Raw genomic sequence first — 26375 nt, forward strand, 5'->3', positions numbered from 1 at the left:
GACACTAACTTTTTACCAAATAATTTTAGGCTTGAAGCCCAAATATTAAGTGAAACAGCTCTTATAGTTCTTGCTGCGGCCCTTCTATTCGACAATTCTTCCCTACTAGACTAGAGGAGGATCTGAGTGCAGATAAAATGGGGGCGAGAGGCGGAAGTGAGCTGTGCTCTAGCCAGTCTGCTGTGTGTACTGTATGCTCTAGTTACCCCCCCCAGACGTGGTGGTGGTGGTGGCTGTGTGGAGTAAAGTGGGGGCAGCAGTCTGGCTCGCTCAGTTCCAGCCTAATTAACTTGATTTGTTCCCTGCATCTGGCTTCCAGATGTCAGCCTCGACTGTCTCTCTCTTTTTCTCGCTCTCACACTCTGCCTCTCGCTTTCTGCCTCTTGCTCTCTGCCTCTTTCTCTCAGAGACAACACACACACACACACACACACACACACACACAAAGCCTCATCAAAGGCCCACCTGAGACTGCTTGTCAGTCACTTCACATATCCAAATCCAATGGGAAAATATGTCTTCGTCTGATACTAACTATAGATTTTCGTGGCTTACATTCTGAGAGTATAGGCCTATATAGGTTCAGCTGTATGAGTGTGGATATTGTAGTAGCCTGGCTTGTCCATGCTGATCTAGAGTCTGTGTTTATCTTCTTCTGGCACCTCTGTCCCAATATTGATAATCGGGAATCTGCCCTATGACATTTACATGCCTAGCGACCATAAAGGCTGGAGCCTGTGAGAAAAGCTCTTTCGTCCTATACGTTTTTTTCTTTCTCTCTCTCCAATAGAGATTTTTATAAGCTGCATAAATGCTGCTGGGATCTAGAAGTGGTTCTATTGCTTTTTTCACACTTCTGTCTGCAGAAGATGTGCTGAAAGGGTGTGTGTGTACATTTTATGTGTGCGTACACTGTACAGTATGCGTGTCCAACTCTGTGGGTGTGTTTTTTTTCCCATAGGGGTGTGTGTGATGCCAGCCATTGAGTAGTCATGGTGCGTCTGTCTGTCTGTCTGTTTTTTTCCCCATAGGGGTGTGTGTGATGCCAGCCATTGAGTAGTCATGGTGTGTCTGTCTGTCTGTCTCTGTCTTTTTCCCCATAGGGGTGTGTGTGATGCCAGCCATTGAGTAGTCATGGTGCGTCTGTCTGTCTTTTTCCCCATAGGGGTGTGTGTGATGCCAGCCATTGAGTAGTCATGGTGCGTCTGTCTGTCTGTCTGTCTGTCTGTCTGTCTGTCTGTCTGTCTGTCTGTCTGTCTGTCTGTCTCTGTCTCTGTCTGTGGAGATTAATCCTCTTTTGACGTTGACTAAGACCAGTCTTTCTCTTCTCTCTCATACTCCCAGTTTGACACTAGAGGTGCCAGACTGCAGGGGGTCAAAGGGAGAGGAAAAGAGAGAGTTAAATGTAAATCGTGGTCATCCCCCACAGAGCCCTGTGTAATCATTCTGTCCTTTCTCCTCCCCCCTCTTGGTCCCACAGAGAGAACTGGATGCCACCGCCACAGCCCTGGCCAACAGACAAGATGAGAGTGAGCAGTCTAGGAAAAAGCTCATCGACCAAAGCCGTGAGTTCAAGAAAAACACACCAGAGGTGAGTATCTGCTCTGCTTCTGCCTGCTTGCCTACACACACACACACACACACACACACACACCACAGCAGTAGAGGCACGACAGAGAGGACACGTCTGTGTTGGTGTAACGGACGTGCAGCGTCATAGCTGGACAGACGTATGTGTGCGTATACCCAGTCATCAATGCCTCTATTGTCATCCGATGGGCTGTACCAGGGGGGGGTTGGGGGTGGGGTTAGTCGGGGAAATGATGCCCATTCAAGCGGAGGAGACAATGTCCTCTCATTGTTCACAGGCCCTCCCCTCGGCTATTCTTTCAGCTGGTTCCACTGGCATTTCGTGTCATCGTGGGCTGTGTTTATTTACCTTTTGGACACAGTGTCCTTTTGATTGGCTGAGCTCCTCATTTGTTCCTCATTGGATTCCACTTCCCATGCGGTCCAGTTAGCCCATCCTTACATTAGTCCATGTTATCATAGTTTATTAAAGCACCATTCATTACATGGCATTACTTCGGTTACTCTGTGTCCCCTCTCTTTTACTCTATTCAGGTTTGTCAGTACAATCTGAAACTCTCTGGGCATCCCATCAAAAGATGACCGTAGTAGTCAGTAGTCCCCATCCACCCCCTCAAACTGAACTTGATTACTCCACTACGACCACCTTTTAGGGAATATGCTTGTCGCATGGTTGGTCAAGGCTGTTCTGGCCAGTTTGACCGGCCCCACTGCTTTTCTGTGAAGTCATGTCCTGAATTGGTAAAAACTAGCCATGTGTATGAGGTGTTTTAAGGAGTGAGTGGTTCTTTATTTACAGGAAACTCTGTTGTGGATCTGATTAAGCTGCCAGGGTTTAGGTATGCTGGCAAGGCCTCGGCAACGATGGCACAACGTCCAATAGAGGCTTCAATTAACGATATGTCAACATATTTCGCCACAATAGTGGCGCTTTTGAAACCAGGTATTTGATGACGACGCTGTGATACTAAAAATGGCAACTGAATTGAAGGCCCACAGTTGTAGATTATAGAACAGATGTTTGATATTTTTTTAAACATTATTTTAACCAAAGAAATATACAAGAAGACTCTTATCCCTTCTACCCTTGGCTCCCTCAACTGTTCCCATTGAAGAGTGACCACTATTTCGCCTATTCTCATCTGCCTCGTCTGTGATTCAACCCTCCTACCACCACGGCCATCGTTTTTGCAGGTTGCCATTTTCTTATGCTCCTAAAATGCATCGTAGCGATGACATAAGCCCTCTATTCAGACAGAAAATGGGCCAATTTTGCGCCGCAGAGTTCCTCAGGGGGGTGGATTAGTTTTCCCCCGAAATCTTGTAAACACCAGGAATGCGTGACACTCCAGCTGTGCGGAGTGGTGCGGTCATTGTGTCCACCCGCCCGCCTAGACTCGCCTCGACATCATGTGACCCTTTTGTGTGGCTCCTCCGTCACCATGGCTCTCTACTCAAACAAAGCTGAGAGAGAGCAAGAGAGGGAGAAGAGAGCACAGAATGCAGAGAGGAGGGGGAGAAGAGAGGAGTGAGTTGACAGTGGGAAAGAGGAGAGCACAGGATAGAGCATGCAAAATAGAAGAAGAACAAACAGACTGCAGGTGGGAGGACTGACGAGTGGATATTACCAGGCACTTCAGCTTCTTTTACTACTGTAGTTGATACAGAAGTGTATCCATTCAAACAATATTGAATTTAAAATGGATAACAAAAAATACTCATCAGATATACTGAATGTACTATTTGACCCGCATGCAGTCTGACTACGGCTTGGTGTTTCACAATGGGACACACCTGAGTCAGCTTGTCATTTCATTGGTTCCGTTCTGCCCTTGAGAAAGGCAGTTAACCCCCAACAACAACTGGTTCCCGGGCGCCGATGATGTGGACATTGATTAAGGCAGCCCCCCGCGCCTCTGATTCAGAGGGGTTGGGTTAAATGTGGAAGACACATTTTGGTTGAATGAATTGTTGTACAACTGACTAGGCATCCCCTTTCTCAGTGCACTGCCACCCTTCCCTGTCTGGTCCGTCCTAAACACACACACAAGCGCATGCGTGCGCACATGGTCAAAAAACACATGTACAGACGCACACAAAGACACACACGCACAGAGCAGCGCACCAATCCTATGTGCTGTGTCAGCAACAGCCGTGCCATGCCTCATTCTGTGCCCTGATGATCCATGGTGCTCTGGCACACAGAGGCAGACCTACTGCACAGCAGACAGACACAGAGGTCAGGAATGGTGTGACTTTGAAAGCTTGAGGACAACACCTCCACAGGACAGAGGGAGAGGAGAGGATAGGAGAGGGGGGTGGACTGAGAACCAGCTTCAATTTGGCTCATTTAAATACTTCCTATGCAGAAATTCAGCACGCCATTCTGAGATGTTCATTCAGTACCTCAGCACTAAGCCCCCAGGTTGTTGTTGTAGAATATTCGGAATAAACGTACCAGTTGAAAGGAATGGTAAATGGCAGAATCGTTTTACATTAACCTATTGGATAAGTTGTGTGTTTTGATTTTGTATAAGTCTGTTTGTATGTATGACGTCCCATTGGCAGGTGGGTTCTCTGGTGACTAGAGGCAGTCCGTCTGCAGCAGACAGATTGAGGGTACACTGTCAGTGTTTGGTACAATCATTGGCTCACTGCCCCATTGGCCCCTTTCTTAGTCAGAGGAGTACGCCCCCAAAGTCATACACTGCTTAGTCTATGTAACGCCTTGGTTTGAGTTCGTAATAAATTATGTTGAAAATGTCCATTGAACCTCAAAGGAATGATGGATCACTTTGTAGAATTGGGCCTTGAATAGGAGATGACACTGATGTGAGTAGAAATTACCGGCGACATAATGTACAGAACGTCTCTTTCGTTACGAGTGACACTGTGTCAGTTCTGTTAGTCTATCCTCCCTCAGATATGGCTTGAGTATTTTATTTGCGTACTTCAGATGAACCCGTAGTTATTCTGACTGCTCAGAGGAGGCCGTTAGCCAGCCTTGATGAATAATCTCCTGAAATGAAGTCAAGAACAGATGCAAGGATACAGTGCGACAGCAAACACTATTGATATATTTGTTCAGCTGATGCAGTGCTCTACCAAACAAATATAGTCTTGTCCAGGGAAGAGCTGGGATAAGAATGTCAAGGGCATTGTGCTCCTCTCCCCGGCAAGCTCTGTCTTTGATTACGGCAGCCATTGCTGCTGCCCCCACTCCCCTCTTTCTTCCCTCCTTTTTTTTTGTCTGAAAATTCCTCCAGAGTTACCACTCCCAATGAGTGTTGATGAATAAATGGACAATAAAAACCTGTTTTGTCTCCGGCTCTAATAAATCAGGCTTCTTTTCCATTTAAACTGTCCAGGGCTACAATTTATGTTTGAGCTTAATAACCCGTTACTAAATTAATCGTGCTGGGGTTTTGGCTGGGAGGCTGTGTTCTCTGGGATTCTGTGAACTCTGTAAGAGAGAAAAAAATAGAAAAAAACAACCGATCTGGTTGCCAAAATGGGCCCAGAACCCAAGGTACAAAACATCAAGGGGTTCCGGCACAGGGGTGGAAATTTCATCCCTCTGTCGCTTGGAGCTGGAAAGCTACCTTAATTACTGAGCTGTTCAGAGGGGGCTCAGGGTTGCTAACTCACTGTAGTGTTTCATCTCGTCACTCTGAGTAGGGGAGTTTTGGCCACCCTCTCAAAGTGCTTAGTGTCTCTTTCCTTCTCTGCACTCCTGGTGAAGATATTTTTGGGTTGTTTGTTCACCTCCATTTTGGCTCAGAGTGCAGACTCGGTTAGTGTTGCTTGTGACTTCTCTCACAAACCGTTTTCTGTCTGAAGACGGTAAAAGAAGGTATTGATTACTTCAGTTTTTTGTTACAGATTCCGCCCGATAACTTCTAAAGGAGTTGTCTGCAATTGAAAATAGGGGTTTCTACACCTCTTTATGCAGTGCATTCGGAAAGTATTCAGGCCCCTTGACTGTTTCCACATTTGGTTTCGTTACAGCCTTGTTCTAAAATGTGATTTAAATTGTTTTTCAGTCTACACACAATACCCCATAATGACGAAGCAAAAACTTTAAAAAATGTTTTTTTTTGCACATTTATGTAAGTATTCAGACCCTTTACTCAGTACTTTGTTGAAGCACCTTGGGCAGTGATTACAGCCTTGAGTCTTCTTGGGTATGACAATATAAGCTTGGCACACCTGTATTTGAGTTTCTCCAATTCTCTGCAGATCCTCTCAAGCTCTGTCAGGTTGAATGGGGAATGTCTCTCCACAGCTATTTTCAGGTCTCTCCAGAGATGTTCGATCGCGTTCCGGTCAGGGCTCTGGCTGGGCCACTCAAGGACATTCAGAGACTTGTCCCGAACCCAGTCCTGCGTTGTCTTCGCTGTGTGCTTACGGTCTTTGTCCGGTTGGAAGATAAAACCTTCACCCCAGTCTGAGGTCCTGAGTGTTCTGGGACAGATTTTCATCAAGAATCTCTGTACTTTGCTCCATTCATCTTTCCCTCGATCCTCCCAGTCCCTTCCGCTGAAAAACATCGCCACAGCATGATGCTGCAACCACCATGCTTCACCGTAGGGATGGTGCCAGGTTTCCTCCAGACGTGACACTTGGCATTCGGGCCAAAGAGTTCGATCTTGGTAATATTATTTCTCATGGTCTGCGAGTCCTTTAGGTGCCTTTTGGCAAACTCCAAGCGGGCTGTCATGTGCCTTTCACTGAGGAGTGGCTTCCGTCTGGCCACTCTACCATAAAGGTCTGATTGATGGAGTGCTGCAGAGATGGTTGTCCTTCTGGAAGGTTCTCCCATCTTCACCTCCCTGACCAATGCCCTTCCAATTGCTCAGTTTAACATGGCGACCAGCTCTAGGAAGAGTCTTGGTGGTTCCAAACTTCCATTTAAGAATGATGGAGGGCACTGTGTTCTTGGGGACCTTCAATGCTGCAGACATTTATTGGTATCCTTCCCCTGATCTGTCTCTCGACACAATCCTGTCTCGGAGCTCTATGGAAAATTCCTTCAACCTCATTGCTTGGTTTTTGCTCTGACATGCACTGTCAACTGTGGGAGCTTATATAGACCGGTGTGTGCCTTTCCAAATCATGTCCAATCAATTGAATTTACCACAGGTGAACTCCAATGAAGTTGTAGAAACATCTCAAGGATGATAAATGGAAACAGGATGTACCTAAGCTCAATTTCAAGTGTCATAGCAAAGGGTCTGAATAGTTATGTAAATAAGTTATTTGTTTTTTATTTTTAATACATTTGCATAACTTTTGAATAACCTGTTTTCGCTTTGTCATTATGGGCTATTATTGTGTGTAGATTGATGAGGAAAACAATCCATTTAATCCATTTCAGAATAAGGCCCTAACTTAACAAAATGTGGATAAAGGGGAAGGTCTGAATACTTGCCAAATGCACTGTATACTGTTCTTTAATGCATGAGCGTTCCCGGTCCTTTATTTTGGTGGAATGATAAGATGTAACAGGTCATTTAATGAACAAGGGGATTTCTAGCGGCGTTATCACTTTTTGACCTCACGGCTGTACAGTGTGGCAATTTGTCTATGTCTGATAGAGGCCTGATATGTCCACTTTACACCCCCCTTAAAGAGACATGTCCTTCCTATTTTTGAAATGGTGATGCTTTATTGGATAGAGAGACAGTGGGAAAGATAAAGGAGAGAGAGAGTGCTGAAAAATGCGTGTGCCGGATTGGAATCCATGCTGCAGCGGTCTATGTGCACCGGAGGCAGTGGTTAGACTGCTAGACGACCCTAGGCCACACGTTCTTTCCCTCTGCTGGAAGGTGCATTTGTTTTCCAACAATTCAATTACGGGGCCTGTTTCTTCTCCTGTTCAATAGGCTTTGTCGCCATCAGAGAGAAATGGACTAAACTCAGGGACACGCTTTGTGGATAAGATTCAAGGGATTTGAGTAGATTCAATCATTCCAGACATGTCTGTGGAAGTGGTTCACCTGATTCTGACAGAGTTCAGGAGTTTTGACTGCCCTTTCAAAGTTTGTCAGATAATATTTGAGTTTGGTATTTGTCTCGTGATAAAAGGACGCCCTTCTGAGTAAGAGTCTAACTGTATGGCATCACCAGAATTGTGGGAAGACTTCATAAGTGCTTTTGTCAGGTTGACCTACTGTTTTTCATATGAGAGTTGGTAGCTAAGAGGTAACCGCCGGAGAGAGTGTGGACTGAGCTGAGTGTCTGACCTGAATCAAGAGAGAGATGACTTCATTTAATTACTGTCATCTGTTTGTTTTGTATCCTGAAATAGAAACCGGTTTCAATAGCGTACTCTAACCGACCGAGGACGTATGTTTGAAGCCAAAATGTATGGAATAGGACTTGTGCAGACCATATTCAAGAACCCCTGAAATTAATGTTAATCACAGGTCTACCTCAAATTGTTTTGTTGAAGATTTTCAGTCCCCACAGTAGTCAGATATAAAGCACATCAGGATGAATGCCCTGCATTTGGCAGGAGGACTGTCGTCATCTGCTTGCGCATACTGTATGTAATTACACTGAGTATACAAAGCATTAAGGACACCTACTCTTTCCATGACATAGACTGACCAGGTGAAAGCTATGATCCCTTATTGATTGTTAAATCCACTTCAATCAGTGTAGATTAAGAGGAGGAGATAGGTTAAATAATGATTTTTAAGCCTTGAGAAAATTGAGATATGGATTGTGTGTGTGTGCCATTCAGAGGGTGAATGGGCAAGACAAAAAAATATAAGTGACTTTGAACGTGGTATGGTAATAGGTGCCATGTCAAGAACTGCAACTCTACTGGGGTTTTCACACACATTTTACCATGTGTATCAAGAATGGGCCACCACCCGAAGGACATCCAGCCAACTTGACACACTGGTGGGAGTTATTGGAGTCAACATGGGACAGCATCCCTGTGGAATACTTTCGACACTTTTTGTAGAGTCAATGCCCCGACGAATTGAGGCTGTTCTGAGGACAAAAGGGGGTGAAGCAACAATGTTTGTTATATTCAGTGTATCTCTGCCATCAAGCTTCCCTCAGTGGTGCCCCATGAATACGCCCACGTATGCAAGTGATCCTTATCCCTCTCTGGCTGTAGCTGTGTTGAAACAGGCTTTGGAGTGTGATTTGCCCGTATGTGGACAGTTTGGGCCGGTAGTGTGAAAGAGGCTTTGGAGTGTGATTTGCCCGTATGTGGACAGTTTGGGCCGGCAGTGTGAAAGAGGCTTTGGAGTGGGATTTGCCCGTATGTGGACAGTTTGGGCCGGCAGTATGAAAGAGGCTTTGGAGTGGGATTTGCCCGTATGTGGACAGTTTGGGCCGGCAGTGTGAAAGAGGCTTTATGTGATAAACTGCCCTGAAATGGTTGTCTGAGCCGCTTCCACAGTAAAACTATTTAAATAAAGCCATATTCATCCCCCGCCTGTCGAGCTCACATATTTCCAGTTCAGTAATGTATTAGAACCATTGATAGCAGGCCACGTTTAGTGAAAAATATTTTGTCAGTGAATTTCACCACATGTAAATACCTCCACCAGCCTAAGTTGGCCTTTTGATAGGAACTCCATTCCGAGCATTTAATCGTAGCCAAACCCCATGCGTACTAAAAGGGTGTTTACAAACCGTGTGAAAAATACGACTCCTCTGCTCAACAACATCAATAAAATGAGCATGTTGGACACCACAAAATAGCACTGTAGCCATTTGTGGAGACACTGCAGGAGGCATACGTCTGTTTTTAGACTGGTGTTTTGTATTGATCTGAAATCAGAGTCGACTAAAAACACGGGGGCCTCGGATCAGGTTTAAGGCACCTTATTGTAGTACTGTACCTGACAAAAGGACATATGTACATGATCCAATCAATGGGAAAATCAATCAGGGCGGCTGGGAGCAGCATTACTGTGTATAGGACTATTTTTGCTCAGTCGGGTGGCCCCTGTGTTTGTTTGGTCCCTGAGCTTGGCGGCCATTGGGGTGTCTTCCCCTGTTGCAGTCGCTCAGCCCTCCACCCAACCAGGCTTTCATCACCCTGTGACTGCGAGCCTGCCTGCCAGTCGGCCCCGTCTGCCTGCCTGAGTGCGCTGTGCTGTGCCGGGGGATTTCTGAGGCTGCCATGGCCTATCAGAGGGAGCAGCAAAGTGAGCGTTCCTGACAAAGTGAATATAGTAATTAGGGCTGATCCGTTGGCACGGCGCCCAACCCCTGGCTGACTGGCGTCTCGCACAGTTAATTATAGCCCTCCTCTTTAACACGACGCAGGGATATTTACCAGCCAGACAGCCAGCCAATGAACCAATGAGAGATGAGAGCGAACCTCGGCCGCCAACGCCTCCTGTTCGCCTCTTTGCTTTCAAACCCTGGCTATTGATTTCAGAGGCGGGCCTGGTAATCCAGCCTGACTGGGGAATTTTGTGGGAGGATGGAAGGAGGACAGGAGGGAGAGGTCTGTCTGACTGACTCTCCCAGGCTCCCACACACAGCGTGGCAGGGGGACATCTCCTGGATGAGTGCTACCCAGAGTACTGTACTCTGTAGGGCAGCAGTCTGTCTACAATACTCTGTAGGGCAGCAGTATGTCTGACGCATAGAGTCTGCATCTCAACTATGCTAAATGAATGGGCCGAGTGGGTGAGCAAACGCTAACTGCGTAATACAGAGACATCTACATAAATTAGGAGAATATTATACGCGTGCTTGTGTGGCTGAGGGTCGTTTGTATGTGTGAGGGGTTCATCAGAGAGCCATGGCGTCAGTGACATACACCAGCACACCAGAGAGTGACCCCTCTTTCTGACCCCTGCCCAACATCAGCCCCCGTCTCTGGTACATTATGTGAAAAGAGGGGCCTCTTCCACCCTTCCTACACGCAGCTGTAAATCTGAATTCCAGCTTCGCTCACAGACCCCAAAAGGAATGGAAAGGGTTCCGATATTATAGTTAATCCCTATGGAACTTCCCCACACAAAGACTCTCCGTTTACCGTCTTTAAGCCCCCAGTCATTAGTTATTACCCTGAGCACTGTGCTCACCGAATACAGTTTACTTTTTGTCTTGAATGTCACTTACTGTAACAATATACCCAAATTAATTTCACAATATGTCACAATGCATTGAAAGGTTATGCAAAATGATCTAATCTCAGTTGATTGATTCTGTGCAGACGAGTCATACTGTATTTCCCATAGACTGCTGATGGGAAACTGCTCTTAACAGTGCTTAGGGCTCTGATGATTATGGAGTTTGCCATAACGATTAGGCCTAATTCTCATGCAAATGACTAGGGTTATTGTCATAATTTGTCTTGTTGAAAAAATGTTTTGAGCTTGTAATGCATGTTTGAAAATGAGCTACAGCATACCTATAGTGCCTTCAGAAAGTATTCACACCGTTTGCCTTTTTAAATGTTGTTGTTACAGCCTGAATTTAAAATAAATTCAATAGAGATTTGGTGTAACTGGCCTACACACAATACCCCATAATTTCAAAGTGTAATTATGCTTTTAATTTGTTTTACCATTTAATAAATAAAAAGCTGAAATGTTTTGAGTTAAAGTATTCAACCCCTTTATTGTGGCAAGCTTAAATAAGTCCAGGAGTAAAACATATGCTTAGAAATTCACATAAGTTGCATGGATTCACTCTGTGGTCAATAATCGTCTTTAACATAATATTTGAATGACTACTTCATCTCTATGCCCCACACATATACAGTACCAGTCAAAAGTTTGGACACACCTACTTTCATCCAGGGTTTATTTGTACTATTTTCTACATTGTATAATAGTGAAGACATCAAAACTATGAAATAACACATATGGAATCATGTAGTAACCAAAAAAGTGTTAAATTAAAATATATTTTATATTTGAGATTCTTCAAAGTAGCCACCCTTTGCATTTGACAGCTTAGCACACTCTTGGCGTTCTCTCAAACAGCTTTACCTGGAGTGCTTTTCCAACAGTCTTGAAGGAGTTCCCACAAATGCTGAGCACTTGTTGGCTGCTTTTCCTTCACTCTGTGGTCCGCTGCAGAATACTGTGGTAGACATGCTGGTTAAGTGTGCCTTGAATTCTAAATAAATCAGACCGTGTCACCAACAAAGCACCTGCACCCCCCCAAAAAAAAAAACTCAGATTCGGACTCATCAGACTAAAGGACAGATTTCACTGGTCTTATGTCCATTGCTCGTGTTTCTTGGCCCAAACAAGTGTCTTCTAATTGGTGTCCTTTAGTAGTGGTTTCTATGCAGCAATTCGACCATGAAGGACTAATTCACGCAGTCTCCTCTGAACAGTTGATGTTGAGATGTGTCTGTTACTTGAACACTGAAGCGTTTATTTGGGCAGCAATTTCTGAGGTAGACAAATCTAATGAACTTATCCTCTGCAGCAGAGGTAACTCTGGGTATTCCTTTCCTGTGGCGGTCCTCATGAGAGCCAGTTCCATCATAGTGCTTGGTTTTTGCGACTGCACTTGAAGAAACTTTGAAAGTTCTTTACATTTTCCGTATTGACTTATATTCATGTCTTAAAGTAATGATGGACTGTCGTTTCTCTTTGCTTATTTTTAACTGTTCTTGCCATAATATGTACTTGGTCTTTTACCAAATAGGGCTATCATCCCTACCTTGTCCCAACACAACTTATTGGCTCAAACGCATTAAGAATGAAAGAAATTCAACAAATTAACTTTTTCCAAGGCACACCTGTTAATTGAAATGCATTGCAGTTGACTACCTCATGAAGCTGGTTGAGGGAATGCCAAGAGTGTGCAAAGCTGTCATCAAGGCAAAGAATTTCAAATATAAAATATATTTGGATTTGTGTAACACTTTTTTGGGGGGGGAGGTTACTACATGATTCACTGTGTTATTTCATAGTTTTGATGACTTAGTTATTTCATAGTTTTTTATTCTATAATGTAGAAATTAGTTCTAAAAAAATAAATTAAAAAAAGAATACCTCTTGAATGAGTAGGTGTGTCCAAACTTTTGACTGGTACTGTAATCATTTAAAAATATATATTTCACCTTTATTTAAATGGTTCATTCTAAATAGAACATGTTCTCATTTGCAACTGCGACCTGGCCAAGATGAAGCAAAGCAGTTCGACACATACAACAACACAGAGTTACACATGAAATAAACAAGCATACAATCAATAATACAGTAGAAAAATGTATATACAGCATGCAAATGAGGTAGGATAAGAGAGGTAAGGCAATAAATAGGCCATAGTGACGAAGTAATTACAATAAAGCAATTAAACACTGGAATGGTAGGATGTGCAGAAGATGAATGTGCAAGTAGAGATACTGGGGTGCAAAGGAGCAATAAATAAATACAGTATGGGGTTGAGGTAGATTGGATGGGCTATTTACAGATGAGCTATGTGCAGTGATCTGTGAGCTGCTCTGATAGCTGGTGCTTAAAGCTAGTGAGGGAGGTAAGAGTCTCCAGCTTCACAGATTTTTGCAGTTCGTTCCAGTCATTGGCAGCAGAGAACTGGAAGGAGAGGCGGCCAAAGAAATAATTGGCTTTGGGGGTGACCAGTGAGATATACCTGCTGGAGCTCGTGCACATGCTACAGGTGGGTGCTGCTATGGTGACCAGTGAGCTGAGATAAGGCAGGGCTTTACCTAGCAGAGACTTGTAGATGACCTGGAGCCAGTTGGTTTGGCGACGAGTATGAAGCGAGGCCCAGCCAACAAGAGCATACAGGTCGCAGTGGTGGGTAGTATATGGGGCTTTGGTGACAAAACGGATGGCACTGTGATAGACTGCATCCAATTTGTTGAGTAGAGTGTTGGAGGCTATTTTGTAAATGACATTGCCGAAGTCTAGGATCGGTAGGATGAACTCTCTGGAAGGAGAGTTTACAGTCTAACCAGACACCTAGGTATTTGTAGCTGTCCACATATTCCAAGTCAGAACCGTCCAGAGTAGTGATGCTGGACGGGCAGGCAGGTGCGGGCAGCGATCGGTTGAAGAGCATGCATTTAGTTTGACTTGCATTTAAGAGCATTTGGAGGCCACGGAAGGAGAGTTGTATAGCATTGAAGATCATCTGAAGGTTAGTTAACACAGTGTCCAAAGAAGGGCCAGAAGTATACAGAATGGTATAGTCTGCGTAGTGGTGGATCAAAGAATCTTCAACAGCGAGAGCAACATCATTGATGTATACATAAGAGAGTCGGCCCGAGAATTGAACCCTGTGGCAGCCGCATAGACTGTCTGAGGTCCGGACAACAGACCCTCCGATTTGACATTCTGAACTCTATCGGAGAAGTAGTTGGTGAAACAAGCGAGGCAGTATTTTGAGAAACCGAGGCTGTTGAGTCTGCCAATAGGAATGTTGTGATTGACAGAGTCGAAAGCCAGGTTGATGAATACGGCTGCACAGTAATGTCTTTTATCGATGGCGGTTATGATATCGTTTAGGACCTTGAGCGTGGCCGAGGTGCACCCATGACCAGCTCTGAAACCAGATTGCATAGCAGAGAAGTTTGTGAGATTCGAAATGGTCAGTAATCTGTTTGTTAACTTGGCTTTCAAAGACCTTAGAAAGGCAGGGTAGAATAGATATAGGTCTGTAGCAGTTTGGGTCTAGAGTGTCTCCCCCTTTGAAAAGGGGGATGACCACGGCAGCTTTCCAATCTTTGGAAATGTCAGATGATACAAAAGAGAGGTTGAACAGGCTAGTAATAGGGGTTGCAACAATTTCGGCAGATAATTTTTTAAAGAGAGGGTCCAGATTGCCTAGCCCGGCTGATTTGTAGGGGTCCAGATTTTGCAGCTCTTTCAGAACATCAGTTATCTGGATTTGGGTGACGGAAAAGTGGGGGAGGTTTGAGCGAGTTGCTGTGGGGAGTGCAGGGCTGTTGACTGGGGTAGGTGTAGCCAGGTGGGAATGCTCATTGAATTTCTCAATTATTGGGGATTTATCGGTGGTAACAGTGTTTCCTAGCCTCCATGCAGTGGGCAGCTGGGAGGAGGTCTTATTCTCCATGGACTTTACAGTGTCCCCAAACTTTTTTAGTTTGTGCTACAGGATGCATATTTCTTCTTGAAAAAGCTAGCATTAGCTTTCCTAACTCTCCTAACTAATCATCTGTAAGGTCGATCAATCGAGCAGTGAATTTCCAACCGATGCAACCACAAAACCAGGCAGGATTTCCAATGCCTCGCAAAAAAGGGCACCTATTGGTAGATGGGTAAAAATAAAATAGCAAACTTTGAATATACCTTTGACATAGTGAAGTTATTAATGACGCTTTGGATGGCGCATCAATAGACCCAGTCACTACAATAATACCTAGTGCCTTCGACTGAGATGTCTTCCGCATGAAGGAAACCGCTCAGAGATTTCACCACGTGACCAATGTTGAATTCAAAACAGTTAGAGTTTAATTGCTGTGATTGGAGAAAACGGAGGATGGATATAGTTACAAAATGACAGTGTGAAACGGAGGCTTGTACAATAAGACAGTAAAGTAAAACTGTAAGAAATGTGGAAAAGAAATTACGTTTTTGTCTTGAATACAAAGCATTATGTTTGGGGCAAATCCGACAACGCATCACTGAGTACCACTCTTTATATTTTCAAGCATGATGATGGCTGCATCATGTTATGGGTATGCTTGTCATCTCCAAGGACAAGGGAGGTTTTTTTTTTAGGATAAAAAGAAACGTAATAGAGCTAAGTACAGGCAACATCCTAGAGGAAAACCTGGGAAATTCTGCTTTCTAACAGACACTGGGAGACATTATCCTTTTCAGTTTCAGCAGGACAATAACTTAAAACACAAGGCCAAATATACACGAGTTGCTTACCTAGATGATATTGAATGTTCCTGAGTGGCCTAATTGATTTTTTTTTATATACATAAATTTGCTTCAAAATGTATGGCAAAACTAGAAAATGTCTTTCTAGCAATGGGAAAAATAAAAAGTGCAAATATTGTACAATCCTGGCGTGCAAAGCTCTTAGACTTTCGCTGCCAAAGGTGATTCTAATGTGTTTTGACTCATTTGAATTTATTTCTATTTATTTATCTGTTATGAATACTTCTATAAATGAGATATTTCTATATTTAATTTGCAAAACTCTTAAAACAATTGACTAATTTTGTACTTCTACATGTAACTGATCAAAATGTGCAATGTCATGAGGTATGAATACTTTCTGAAGGCACTGCAATACAATATAGCACAGCTTTGAATACAACACAGCTTTGAATACAACACAGCTTTGAATACAACACAGCTTTGGTGACACCCCAGTCTCAAAAAATGTATTACTATATCTACTTGAAAATAAGGTTTACCCCCTCCTAAAATGAATTTATTAAGATGATTATAGCTGTAAATTATACTATTATTATGCCAGCCCTGGCAGTGATAGGTTTAGAGCCCTTTGCCCGCAGAGGTGTGGAGCACAGAGCCAGCTGGGGGAGTCAGTGATTCGCAGGTCAGTCTATGGTGTTTCCCACAGCACTCCCTTCATCTGTCTATCAGGTGCGGCCATTTTGGGCCTCGTGCGCCAAGCGCATGCCTCAGTGTGCCTCCATACCTGATGGTGCCTCACAGCTGGAACCCTGAGCCTAAAACCCTCTTGAGGGGAAAAAACTGGTGGAACATGTGGATTGCTGATGCATTTTCCATCTCAAATGCCCCAACTCATGTATTTTTTTTTCTCTTTTTTTTAAGCTCACTTGTTTAATGCACTGGTACATTGCATATCTGCCTAAAGGATTTGGTCCATCTGGTCAGCTAATGCTGGGGTTGATGGAATAGTGGAACTGACAGGAGTTGAGCGTGTGCCATTTCCTCTTCCACTGGGACTGTGTGATTGCTTTCCACAGACTCACTGGGACAGAAAGAGGTGGGGTTCTTGGGTTTGGAGGACCGTGGGGAGACTGATGGGCATGGGGGCATCCCTCACTGTGGCTATGACAGCATTCAGTACCAGACACTGGATGGCAGCCCAGCCATCAAGCCATTCTGCTGCAGGACAGGGCTAAATGAAGGTTCTCTCCATTTTGATCCCTATGAAAGCACCCATTTTGGCTCCAAATCGCCTTGGTGGTATTGCCCATTGTCATGTACTTTGAAGGTATGACAACAATAAGAGTAATCATTGTTAGACATGAGGCTGGTCTTCGAGTGCTCTTGTTACAAACTAAGGTGTAAGGCCTCTTATTCTAGCAGCTACAGGTACAGATGTGTCATTACTAGCATCTCAAATGACAATCTAACTTCCATTCAACATGTTTTGGTTTAATTGGTTTCCCTCTACATAAAACAGATTATTGTTGTTGTATTCCAATGTCTTACTGGCTGTTTACACTTTACAAGCGGCACTCACCTAGCCATGCTAGCATCGCCCTCATGTGGGTGCTAACTAGCAAGCAAGCAAGGTAGTGCTATGTATCAACAGCCATTGTCAGCCAATCCAGTAGGGGTTGGAAGCTATGGTGAGCTTCAATTTGTCACTCGCGTTGCAATACCGCGGAGGATTTGAATAAAGTTACATTTTCCCCAACTTCGCTCAACAGTACCTCCCTCGTCCACTCCACTTCTCTCGCTTTCCTTCCTTTGAAACTGAATGGCTTCAGATGTTTCACTGCGTGATACAGCTTCCTAGTGTAAATGCAGAGTTACGAGTGCACAGCCCAGACACATGTCATTTCCCCCCATTTATATACAAGAAAGGTTGGTATTACCTGAAAACCTTGCTGTAACCTCTTGGTGCCCATGCGTAAATAAAAAATGCACCCACTGACTGACCATAACACGGTGGCACCCACTTTAAATGAAAGCACCACACGAGATGCTAGCTGGCCCTCCGGTCTACACTGACCGATGGGGGTGACAAGGGAGCTTTGAATCCACATGAAGAGGAGGGGGCCATAGTAGTCTCCAGATCAGGCGATTAGAGTAGGAATTGGATAGGGTCCCGCTAGGCTCTGGCTAGCCCCCCAGTACGGGGGAATGATTACATAGTGACTGGGATTAGGCCTCTCCCTCTGGAATTCAGCTGCACTCCTCTGCCCCCCTATAACCAGCATGCCGAGGGGGCCTGGCCATCCGTCTTCCTGTGTCTCCCCTCCTCATTCCAGCAGATAAGATTCCACTAATGCAGCTGGGTCCTGGTCAGTATGGGATGAAGCAGCTCAAAATATTCTGAAACACAAACACACACACACACACGCCTGTATGCACACACACTGTTTGCACCCGTATACACGAGCACACAATTGCTGTCCTCAACATTTGCTTTTGTGACCGTTAGTTTTGAGGCGATATTTGTTTGTTTTGCCTTGAGAGCCGTGTTTTTGTGTGTCTGCACGTGTATGTTGTTCATTGGATGTTTTACCTTGAATGAATGTGTAGGCCTACAGCTGTTCGTTGCTGATTTTAATATTAAGCTCGGAACAATTCACATATACACAGAGTGTACACAACATTAGGAACAGCTGTTCTTTCCATGACATAGACTAACCAGGTGAATCCAGGTAAAAGCTATGATCCCTTACTGATGTCACTTGTTAATTCCACTTCAATCAGTGTAGATGAAGGGGAGGAGACGGGTTAAAGGTTTTTTAAGCCTTGAGACAACTAAGACATGGATTGTGTATGTGTGCCATTCAGACGGTGAATGGACAAGACAAAATATTTAAGTGCATTACATTTTTAACAGGGTATGGTAGTAGGTGCCAGGCACACCGGTTTGAGTGTGTCGTGTCTTTACTATCAATAAATGTAATACTTCGTTTTTATCAAAGATTCCTGTAATTAGTATTATGCGATTAAACTGAATAATCTTGTAACTGTAATTAACTAGGAAGTTGGGGCACCAAGGAAAGTATTCAGATTACAAAGTTATAATTTCCCAATATAACCTTTCAGATATTTTCATATCTGATCAATAGTCTTCTGATTAATGATTTATTTATTCCCATTTTGAGTTTTCCTTCATTAAACAGTCCAAAATCACATTGTAAAATTGTGTAAACAGTATCATACTCATTCATTCATCTTATACAACAATTAGATGTAAACCTTATATCTGGGGCTATTATATAAACAGTGTTATGGTAATGTGGCCACACCGTCTCCCATGAGCTTCCCAAGTTGTGACAAACGGACCAGTTCGTAGCTGGATTCTTCACTGATCTTTTACACTTTCTCCGGAACATGAAATTTGTTCGTACCTCAAGTTCTGTGGAAGGATTTCCTTTGTCTCCATGAAAAACTACTCTCTATAACTGTGTGTCCATGAGGTCTTCTCAGGAATTTATGACCTCTTGTTTGTCCTGCAAGTTACAAATCAACATAAAATCATGAATACGTGATGTCCTGTTTGGAGATCATTGTTGCAGTCCCCTCTGGTGGTTAAACTTGGTAGGATTCTCTGAAAGCGGAGCAGTCCACCACAAGGATGTCAGTTGATGTCCTGGTTGGTGATCGCCGTTGCGGTCCCTTCTAGTGATGTACCTTGGTAGGTTCCCTGGAAGCTGCAAAGTACCCCAGAAAGGGCCAGGGGATTTCCTGGTTGGTTGTTGCAGTCCCCCCTTCTGGTGGTTTACCTTGGTAGGCTCCCTGACAGCAGGGCATGCCGCCACAAGGATGGGCCGTGGGTGTCCGGATTTGGGGTCGCCGTTCCGGACCCGTCATCTGGTCGTCGTCCAGACTGGATGATCTGGGCAGTAACTTAGGCAGATGTTAACAACGCACACACTCATGAAATATAGATTATTACATTTATTATCCAATGAGAGGGGTTGTGGCACTAAGTGATGGTTGTATGGGGACTTTGTTTATGGCTCTATCACTTCCTAAGTGTCAAAGGAACTGAACCAAAAAGGAATGGAAGCATAAACAAAAGATATACAAAATATAGTTCTCACACAAAAATCATCTAATTGGACTGTATTCTATATATGTCCAATGTTCTGGCAAAATGACTATCATGGCATTGTCTCTACTGCCATATCTAGGGTTTTCCTACTTGGTGTGTTGCTTAGGCACTATCCTAAGTTGATAACTATATGATGCGTTTACAGCTGTAAGGCACTAGTTTTGGGCAGTCTTCAGGGATGACCTATGGACTTCTGGGAAGAAAACTGGTACGTGCTGTATATTCAAAGGCCTAGAAGTAAATGTTCAACTTTATTTACTAAGGCTGGTATTTTGCTTGGACCCTTAAGTGATACTAGCATAAATCCTAATTGGATGCTCCGTTGTGCATGTGCGGTTATGCTTACACAAGCGCGCATGTCAAGGGAAGAAAACCAAGTATCCTGGCAGATTACAACTTGTTCAGAATGAGTCTGACGTAGTCAGGTAATTTTCAGGTCAATGCCTGGAGGTCAGTCAGAATTGGTGTCGAGGGAGTCTGTAGTAGTTTTTACTACAAGTCACTGTGTCTTCCACTATTGTAGTGGCGATAGGTATGAAGTCTCTTTCATAGCTATGTTATCCACGAAGGAGCTAACCTCACGACGGAAGTACTCTTAAGTATTGGACCAGTCGTATGTGGTGTGATCGTGGTTAATGATTCTAATAATTTTCCTCCTGAATGGAGGATTCTATTTATTAGTGACGTGTGTTAACCATTGGAAGAGTGCACTGGAGATTCCCTTCCACGTGTTGCACTCTGAGTGACTCCTATGTTGCTGTTGTCAAGGGTAATTTGATTGGTTAGATCTCTAACCTTCTTACTGATTGTAGCTAGACTGACTGTCGCTGGTATTGGTACTGGTGCTCAAAGGGACCAGTTATCCTACCGATTTATTCTGAAATATTATACTACCGGAACACATGATTGGAGCATTTTACTAGTTGTATTGTAGTTGAACCTACACATGGCAAGGACTGATTATTGTTGCCATTTGTTTTGGAGGTGGACAAGTCCACTGGACTTCCTTTACGACCAGTGTGGTACACCTCAGTATTATCTTAGATGTGTTCTAAGATAATCCCCGTCTAGGGGCCTGTCTGCTCCTCACTGTTCTCATGGGGGAGTTTACAACTAGATTTGATTTATGCTCTGGCGGCCTCGTACGGTGTTGTCCATAGTCTCATCGTGGGTCTGGGCTACTATTTCCCCCCTTTGTGTCTCGGGACCCCACCACCAGCGGGTGGTGTTGGTGTATGAGGCGCAAACGAAAAGGTCGGACCCTATGAACGAGTTGTCAGCGGCCGCGTTGTTATGAGAATGGCTGTAACCTTTCAACCAAATCTCTTGGTGTTCGTGCTTCAAAACGCTCAGTGGCTGAAGAGGCATGTCCGTCACCACCGCGTCCGCGTGTGGCAACCTCTTCAGTACCTGTGAACTGAGACGAGGATATCGGTCTGTGATATCACAAAGTGTTTCACCAGTGGGAGTCAACGGGTCAGTTGCTGGACTGACGCCATTAGTGGCATTGTAAGGGGTGACAGTCCACAACAAAGCGCAATGTGTATCATCGGAATCAGAGTATACTCTGCGCATCAATGTTTTTCTTGCTGAGACGGCCGCAGTGCTTGCGGAAGTGTCCGAAGAGCAAGAGGAGTTCATCTCAACTACCGTATTGCACGACTGCAAGGAGGAGGGAAGTTGCGTATTCACAGAGACGGCTGGCTCGAAATCATGACAAGAATGGTCAATCAAGTTGGCTGATTGAATGTGTCGAGATATCGTAATATCTCCTTGGATCGGATTCTGCCCCAAGAGGTTTCTAAACATCTTTTTCCCAAGTGATGCTTTCGACAGATACCCCTCGTGAATGACTGCGTTTCAGCTACCTTTAGGGGAAGACAGTGTGGTCAGTGGAGAAGGCACAGTGGCCTGTGACCAAACCTCTTTGGTTTTCCAATCCATCAATGGGAGTAACCGATCCATCAAGTCTGCTCCAAGTAGCAGGGTTACAGTTTCGAGGCTGGTAATAACATACACAGGGTGAACGAGCGATACGTCCTTGAAGTGTAGTTTCAGCATGACTCTCAATGTGAGAGGCGAGGTAGTCTGAGTGACCCCTCGAAGTGTAGTGTCGCATCGTTCCACTTTTAACCAACGTTTAGTTGGCTTCAAAGCCCTTTTAAGATAATCAAACAATGTTTGAGAGATAAGTGATATTGTTGCACCCGAATCAATTAGCGCATGACATGTTAAGCAGTCCTCCAGGACTGTTTCCAGGTATGGCCGTTTAGATTTGTGGTTCGTGGACATATTCCCCACAAAGTGGAGTGGTCGTTCGCAACGACGTGATGTGCCATTTCTGTTCAAGGTGGAAGCAGATCGACTTTTCAGATTTTGAGTGGGCTTGGCTTTAACGGAGCGTTTGACCTTTTTCTTCGCAACCTTTGTATCAGAGTCTATAGACAAAGACCGGGGGCTTGTTTCTTGATCAAGTGCGCCCTGGATTGGGTCTTGAATGAGAGCGGGAGAAATTAGAACTTTAACGTCCTTGCTATGGGTGTTAATTCCTGCGGACCTGGTGTCCGGTAATTCCCCGTCTAGTCCTTGTGACTTATCTTTTACCCTTTTCTCAAATTGTACTCGCTTTAGTTCTTCCCGTAGTGGAACTTCTGGAGAACATTGGTCTACGTTTTGATTGTCCTTCACCCCTTTGTTACCCTTGTGCTCTGACACTTTTTGTGGGTTGGGTGCAGGAACGTAGCGAACAGGTCGCGAACAGGTCGATTGTAGTGGTAGTCATGTTGATGGCGACGTACTTTACAGTTGTTTCGACCGCGGAGGTTATTGGAATCATGGTTTCGTGGTAGAAACTGTTGTTGTGCGTCATCTCTCAATGCTCCAATACCTGATAATGCACCCTCTAACTGGAGTGAGTGCTCCTGGTCAAACTCTAAAACCGAGTGGTCAGGGCTCTTAGCTTTGTGAACTTTTGATGCCTCAAAGCTGTGCTTGCAAGCTCTCTGAGTTGTAAGATAGGCAAGCCAACGTGGGCGGCAGGGCCCAAGTAGGTAATGAAGGTAGGATACATGTTCGACAGGAACATTTGTTTAAAAGGTAACAGGTCTTCCATGCCTGTTTCAGTGAGTAGGCCAAAGTAAGCTGAACGAAGCCTATGATAGTAAGCTTGTGGGTGTTCGTTCCAAGCTTGTTTGACGGTGTTAGCCAGTGAGCTATCGTGTTTGCGAGTTTAGCGTAGTCGTTTAGCACGTGTTGCTGTTGTAGACGAATGAACCTTGTCACGTGTCTATTCGACATTCGCTTCAACAGGTAAACCCTGTTAGAACCCGTAGTGTTTGGGTAGCCATCCAACGCGTCCTCTATGTCAGCTAGGAACGTCTCAGTATCGTTTGGCTGACCTGGAACAGGGTCAAAGTTGGGGAAATTCTTGATGAGTTTGTCAAGGTATTCTGTGCCAAGCGGGCGGAGAGGCAGCCTAGTTGAAGGAGGCAAGGGCGAGGCAGGGAGAGGGGGATGGGCTTGCTATACCCAAAGAGGCCAACGTCATGACAAGTGTGTCAAGAACTACACCACTTTTCACTCTGAACAGTTTCCTGTGTGTATCAACAATGGTCCACCACCCAAAGGACGTCCAGCCAACTTATGACAACCGTGGGAAGCATTGGAGTCAACATGGGTCAGCATCCCTGTGGAACGCTTTCGAAATTGAGGCTGTTCTGAGGGCAAAAGAGGGTGCAACTCAGTATTAGGAAGGTGTTCCTAATGTTTTATACACTTAGTGTCTACATGGCACCCAAGACATTTATCCATACTTGTGGGTCTGAAAAAGAAGGCACGATTCAAAACCCCTTGGGAGAGTCTGATAGACTGTCTTTTTCCAAATATGCCATTTTATGTTAATCCAAAGCTATAATGAATAGTTTGTTTGTTTTGCGTCTGTTTATGACTACGCATGTCTAATAGTGTCTGTCTCATTATTTGTGTGTTACAAAGTCTGGGTCTTGTGTGTGCGTGCGCATATGTGTGTACAGGCGCCCCCCCCCCCCTCTCTGCACGTCATCTCCCTCTGTGGGTGGTCGGGGAGTGGGAGCCCGGAGATCTGGTTTCAAGGCGGGCTGGAGGGAGGCTGGCTTCTGTCACTCAGAGGAGGCCCAGAGCTCTGTCATGGTCCCCCCCTCTACACACACACACTACAGACCCACAAACTACACACCCCCTGTGTTACCGCTGCACTCCCCCAGCCCAGGTTTTATATTTACACAGGCTCCTCTTACATCCAGTCAACAGTGTGCTTGCCTTTCCTGTGCTTTTCATCACCAGTCCCCCACTGGCCCCCATATGTCCCCACTCACTGATGACAGCCAGCCCTCCTCTTTGTCTGTGTGTTTCGCTATCTTTTTTATTTTTCGTTCTGTTTTTGTTCTCTCTCTTTCTCACACAACAGCAGCTCCCTTTTCTTTTTCTGTTTATTCCTTTCTCTTTCAATCTGTCTGTATCACTCTTTTTTTATCTTCTCTCTTCCTCTCCTCCATGCTCCAGTCAGTTGGTTAGAATTAGGTGTACAGGTGCAGTCTGGCCCTAATGCCCCCCCACCCTGGTGTTACAGGGAGCTGCTGCGATTGCAGTGTACCCACTAAACCCATGTCTCATTTAAATATTTCCTTTAAAGGCCCAGTGCTATCAAAAATGCGATTTTTTTTTTTTTTTTCCACTTTTTTTTATATATATTTCCACACTGAGATTGGAATAATACTGGTAAATTATGATACCTTTTTAGTGTAAGCGCTGTTAAAAAAGACCGCCTGAAATTGCAGCCTGTTTTGGTGGGATGGAGTTTTGGCTTGCCTGGTGACATCACCAGGCTGTAAATTAGTTAATAGACCAATAAGAAAGAGTTCCAAACATCTCTGCCAATAACCGGTAGTTTTTTAGTTTTCCCCTCTCAAATCAGATCAATCCCAGACAGTCCTAGAAAATCTCTTGCTTGAGAAATTGCTCTTTGCTAAGAAGCTATTTTTATTTTCCATTGTCTTTTGCTCAGACGGTATGGCTGGGCTCTGTTTGGTACGTTTTATAAATATACAGAAGAGGTACATAAATCCTTCTGTCTCCCCTGAATGAAATGTGTGCGTCAAAGAGTTCAAGGTTGCAGCGATTATTACAGTGCTAAATGCAGTGTCTGTTGGGAAGCCTGTTCAGAACCCATTAGCATGAAACACAGGCAGTTAAACGGCCCCTCAGGTGGGCCACCCGAAAAGTCACAAGTGCTCTACCTCGGAGGAGAGAATGTGTAAAATCCTGCTGGTACTCTCTCAAAGTCACTGTGAACTTCAGACTGTTGGACTTTTTGAAAACCCATCCCTCCTTCTGAAGGACATAAGTGGTTAGCAGTTAAAATCAAACACTGTTCATGTTTTTTTTTTAATGGTATCACCCTCCATTTTGTTTGGATAGAGATTGTTTTTCTGCTAAAATAGCACTAGCTAGCTATCTTGGTCCACTGTGTAAGCACATTTGGAAACCACAATGCAGCTGGATGCTTTGAGGTGGTTTAAAATCCAGACTTAACCCTTTACCTCAGCAAGAACAAGACACTTCACAGAAGACTGGGTCAGTTTAGACTACAGGGATGTTGTGGTAGGTGTGTGTGTGTCTGGGCGGATTGGCCATCTGGCAATTCTGGAAAATGATATTTTTTTGTGGGTGGGCTGGTCGAAATTTGAGACTGACAAAAATATTTTTGACCTCACTTCAAAGTCAGGGCCCTCCGTAAGGCTCACAAAATCATTTTAGACCCAAGCCATCCCTTGTACCCGGACTTTGAACTACTCCCCACTGGGCACAGGTACAGTGCCTTGCGAAAGTATTCGGCCCCCTTGAACTTTGTGACCTTTTGCCACATTTCAGGCTTCAAACATAAATATATAAAACTGTATTTTTTTGTGAAGAATCAACAACAAGTGGGACACAATCATGAAGTGGAACGACATTTATTGGATATTTCAAACTTTTTTAACAAATCAAAAACTGAAAAATTGGGCGTGCAAAATTATTCAGCCCCTTTACTTTCAGTGCAGCAAACTCTCTCCAGAAGTTCAGTGAGGATCTCTGAATGATCCAATGTTGACCTAAATGACTAATGATGATAAATACAATCCACCTGTGTGTAATCAAGTCTCTGTATAAATGCACCTGCACTGTGATAGTCTCAGAGGTCCGTTAAAAGCGCAGAGAGCATCATGAAGAACAAGGAACACACCAGGCAGGTCCGAGATACTGTTGTGAAGAAGTTTAAAGCCGGATTTGGATACAAAAATATTTCCCAAGCTTTAAACATCCCAAGGAGCACTGTGCAAGCGATAATATTGAAATGGAAGGAGTATCAGACCACTGCAAATCTACCAAGACCTGGCCGTCCCTTTAAACTTTCAGCTCATACAAGGAGAAGACTGATCAGAGATGCAGCCAAGAGGCCCATGATCACTCTGGATGAACTGCAGAGATCTACAGCTGAGGTGGGAGACTCTGTCCATAGGACAACAATCAGTCGTATATTGCACAAATCTGGCCTTTTGGAAGAGTGGCAAGAAGAAAGCCATTTCTTAAAGATATCCATAAAAAGTGTCGTTTAAAGTTTGCCACAAGCCACCTGGGAGACACACCAAACATGTGGAAGAAGGTGCTCTGGTCAGATGAAACCAAAATTGAACTTTTTGGCAACAATGCAAAACGTTATGTTTGGCGTAAAAGCAACACAGCTCATCACCCTGACCACACCATCCCCACTGTCAAACATGGTGGTGGCAGCATCATGGTTTGGGCCT

The 26375-nt window shown here is 44.4% G+C and overlaps 1 protein-coding gene across 5 annotated transcripts in view; it reads left to right on the forward strand.

The window, feature by feature from the left end:
* The window catches only part of LOC112257918 (homeobox protein cut-like 1), a 266499-nt gene that overhangs the window by 76148 nt on the left and 163976 nt on the right, over positions 1 to 26375 (forward strand). For all 5 annotated transcript variants that reach the window (XM_024431855.2, XM_024431859.2, XM_024431858.2 and 2 more), the window contains exon 2: positions 1481 to 1591. In XM_024431855.2, coding sequence (XP_024287623.1) covers positions 1481 to 1591 — 111 coding nt within the window. The remainder of the gene's footprint in view (positions 1 to 1480; positions 1592 to 26375) is intronic.

Source organism: Oncorhynchus tshawytscha, linkage group LG09 (assembly GCF_018296145.1).
Source record: "Oncorhynchus tshawytscha isolate Ot180627B linkage group LG09, Otsh_v2.0, whole genome shotgun sequence".
NCBI classification, from domain to species: domain Eukaryota; kingdom Metazoa; phylum Chordata; class Actinopteri; order Salmoniformes; family Salmonidae; genus Oncorhynchus; species Oncorhynchus tshawytscha.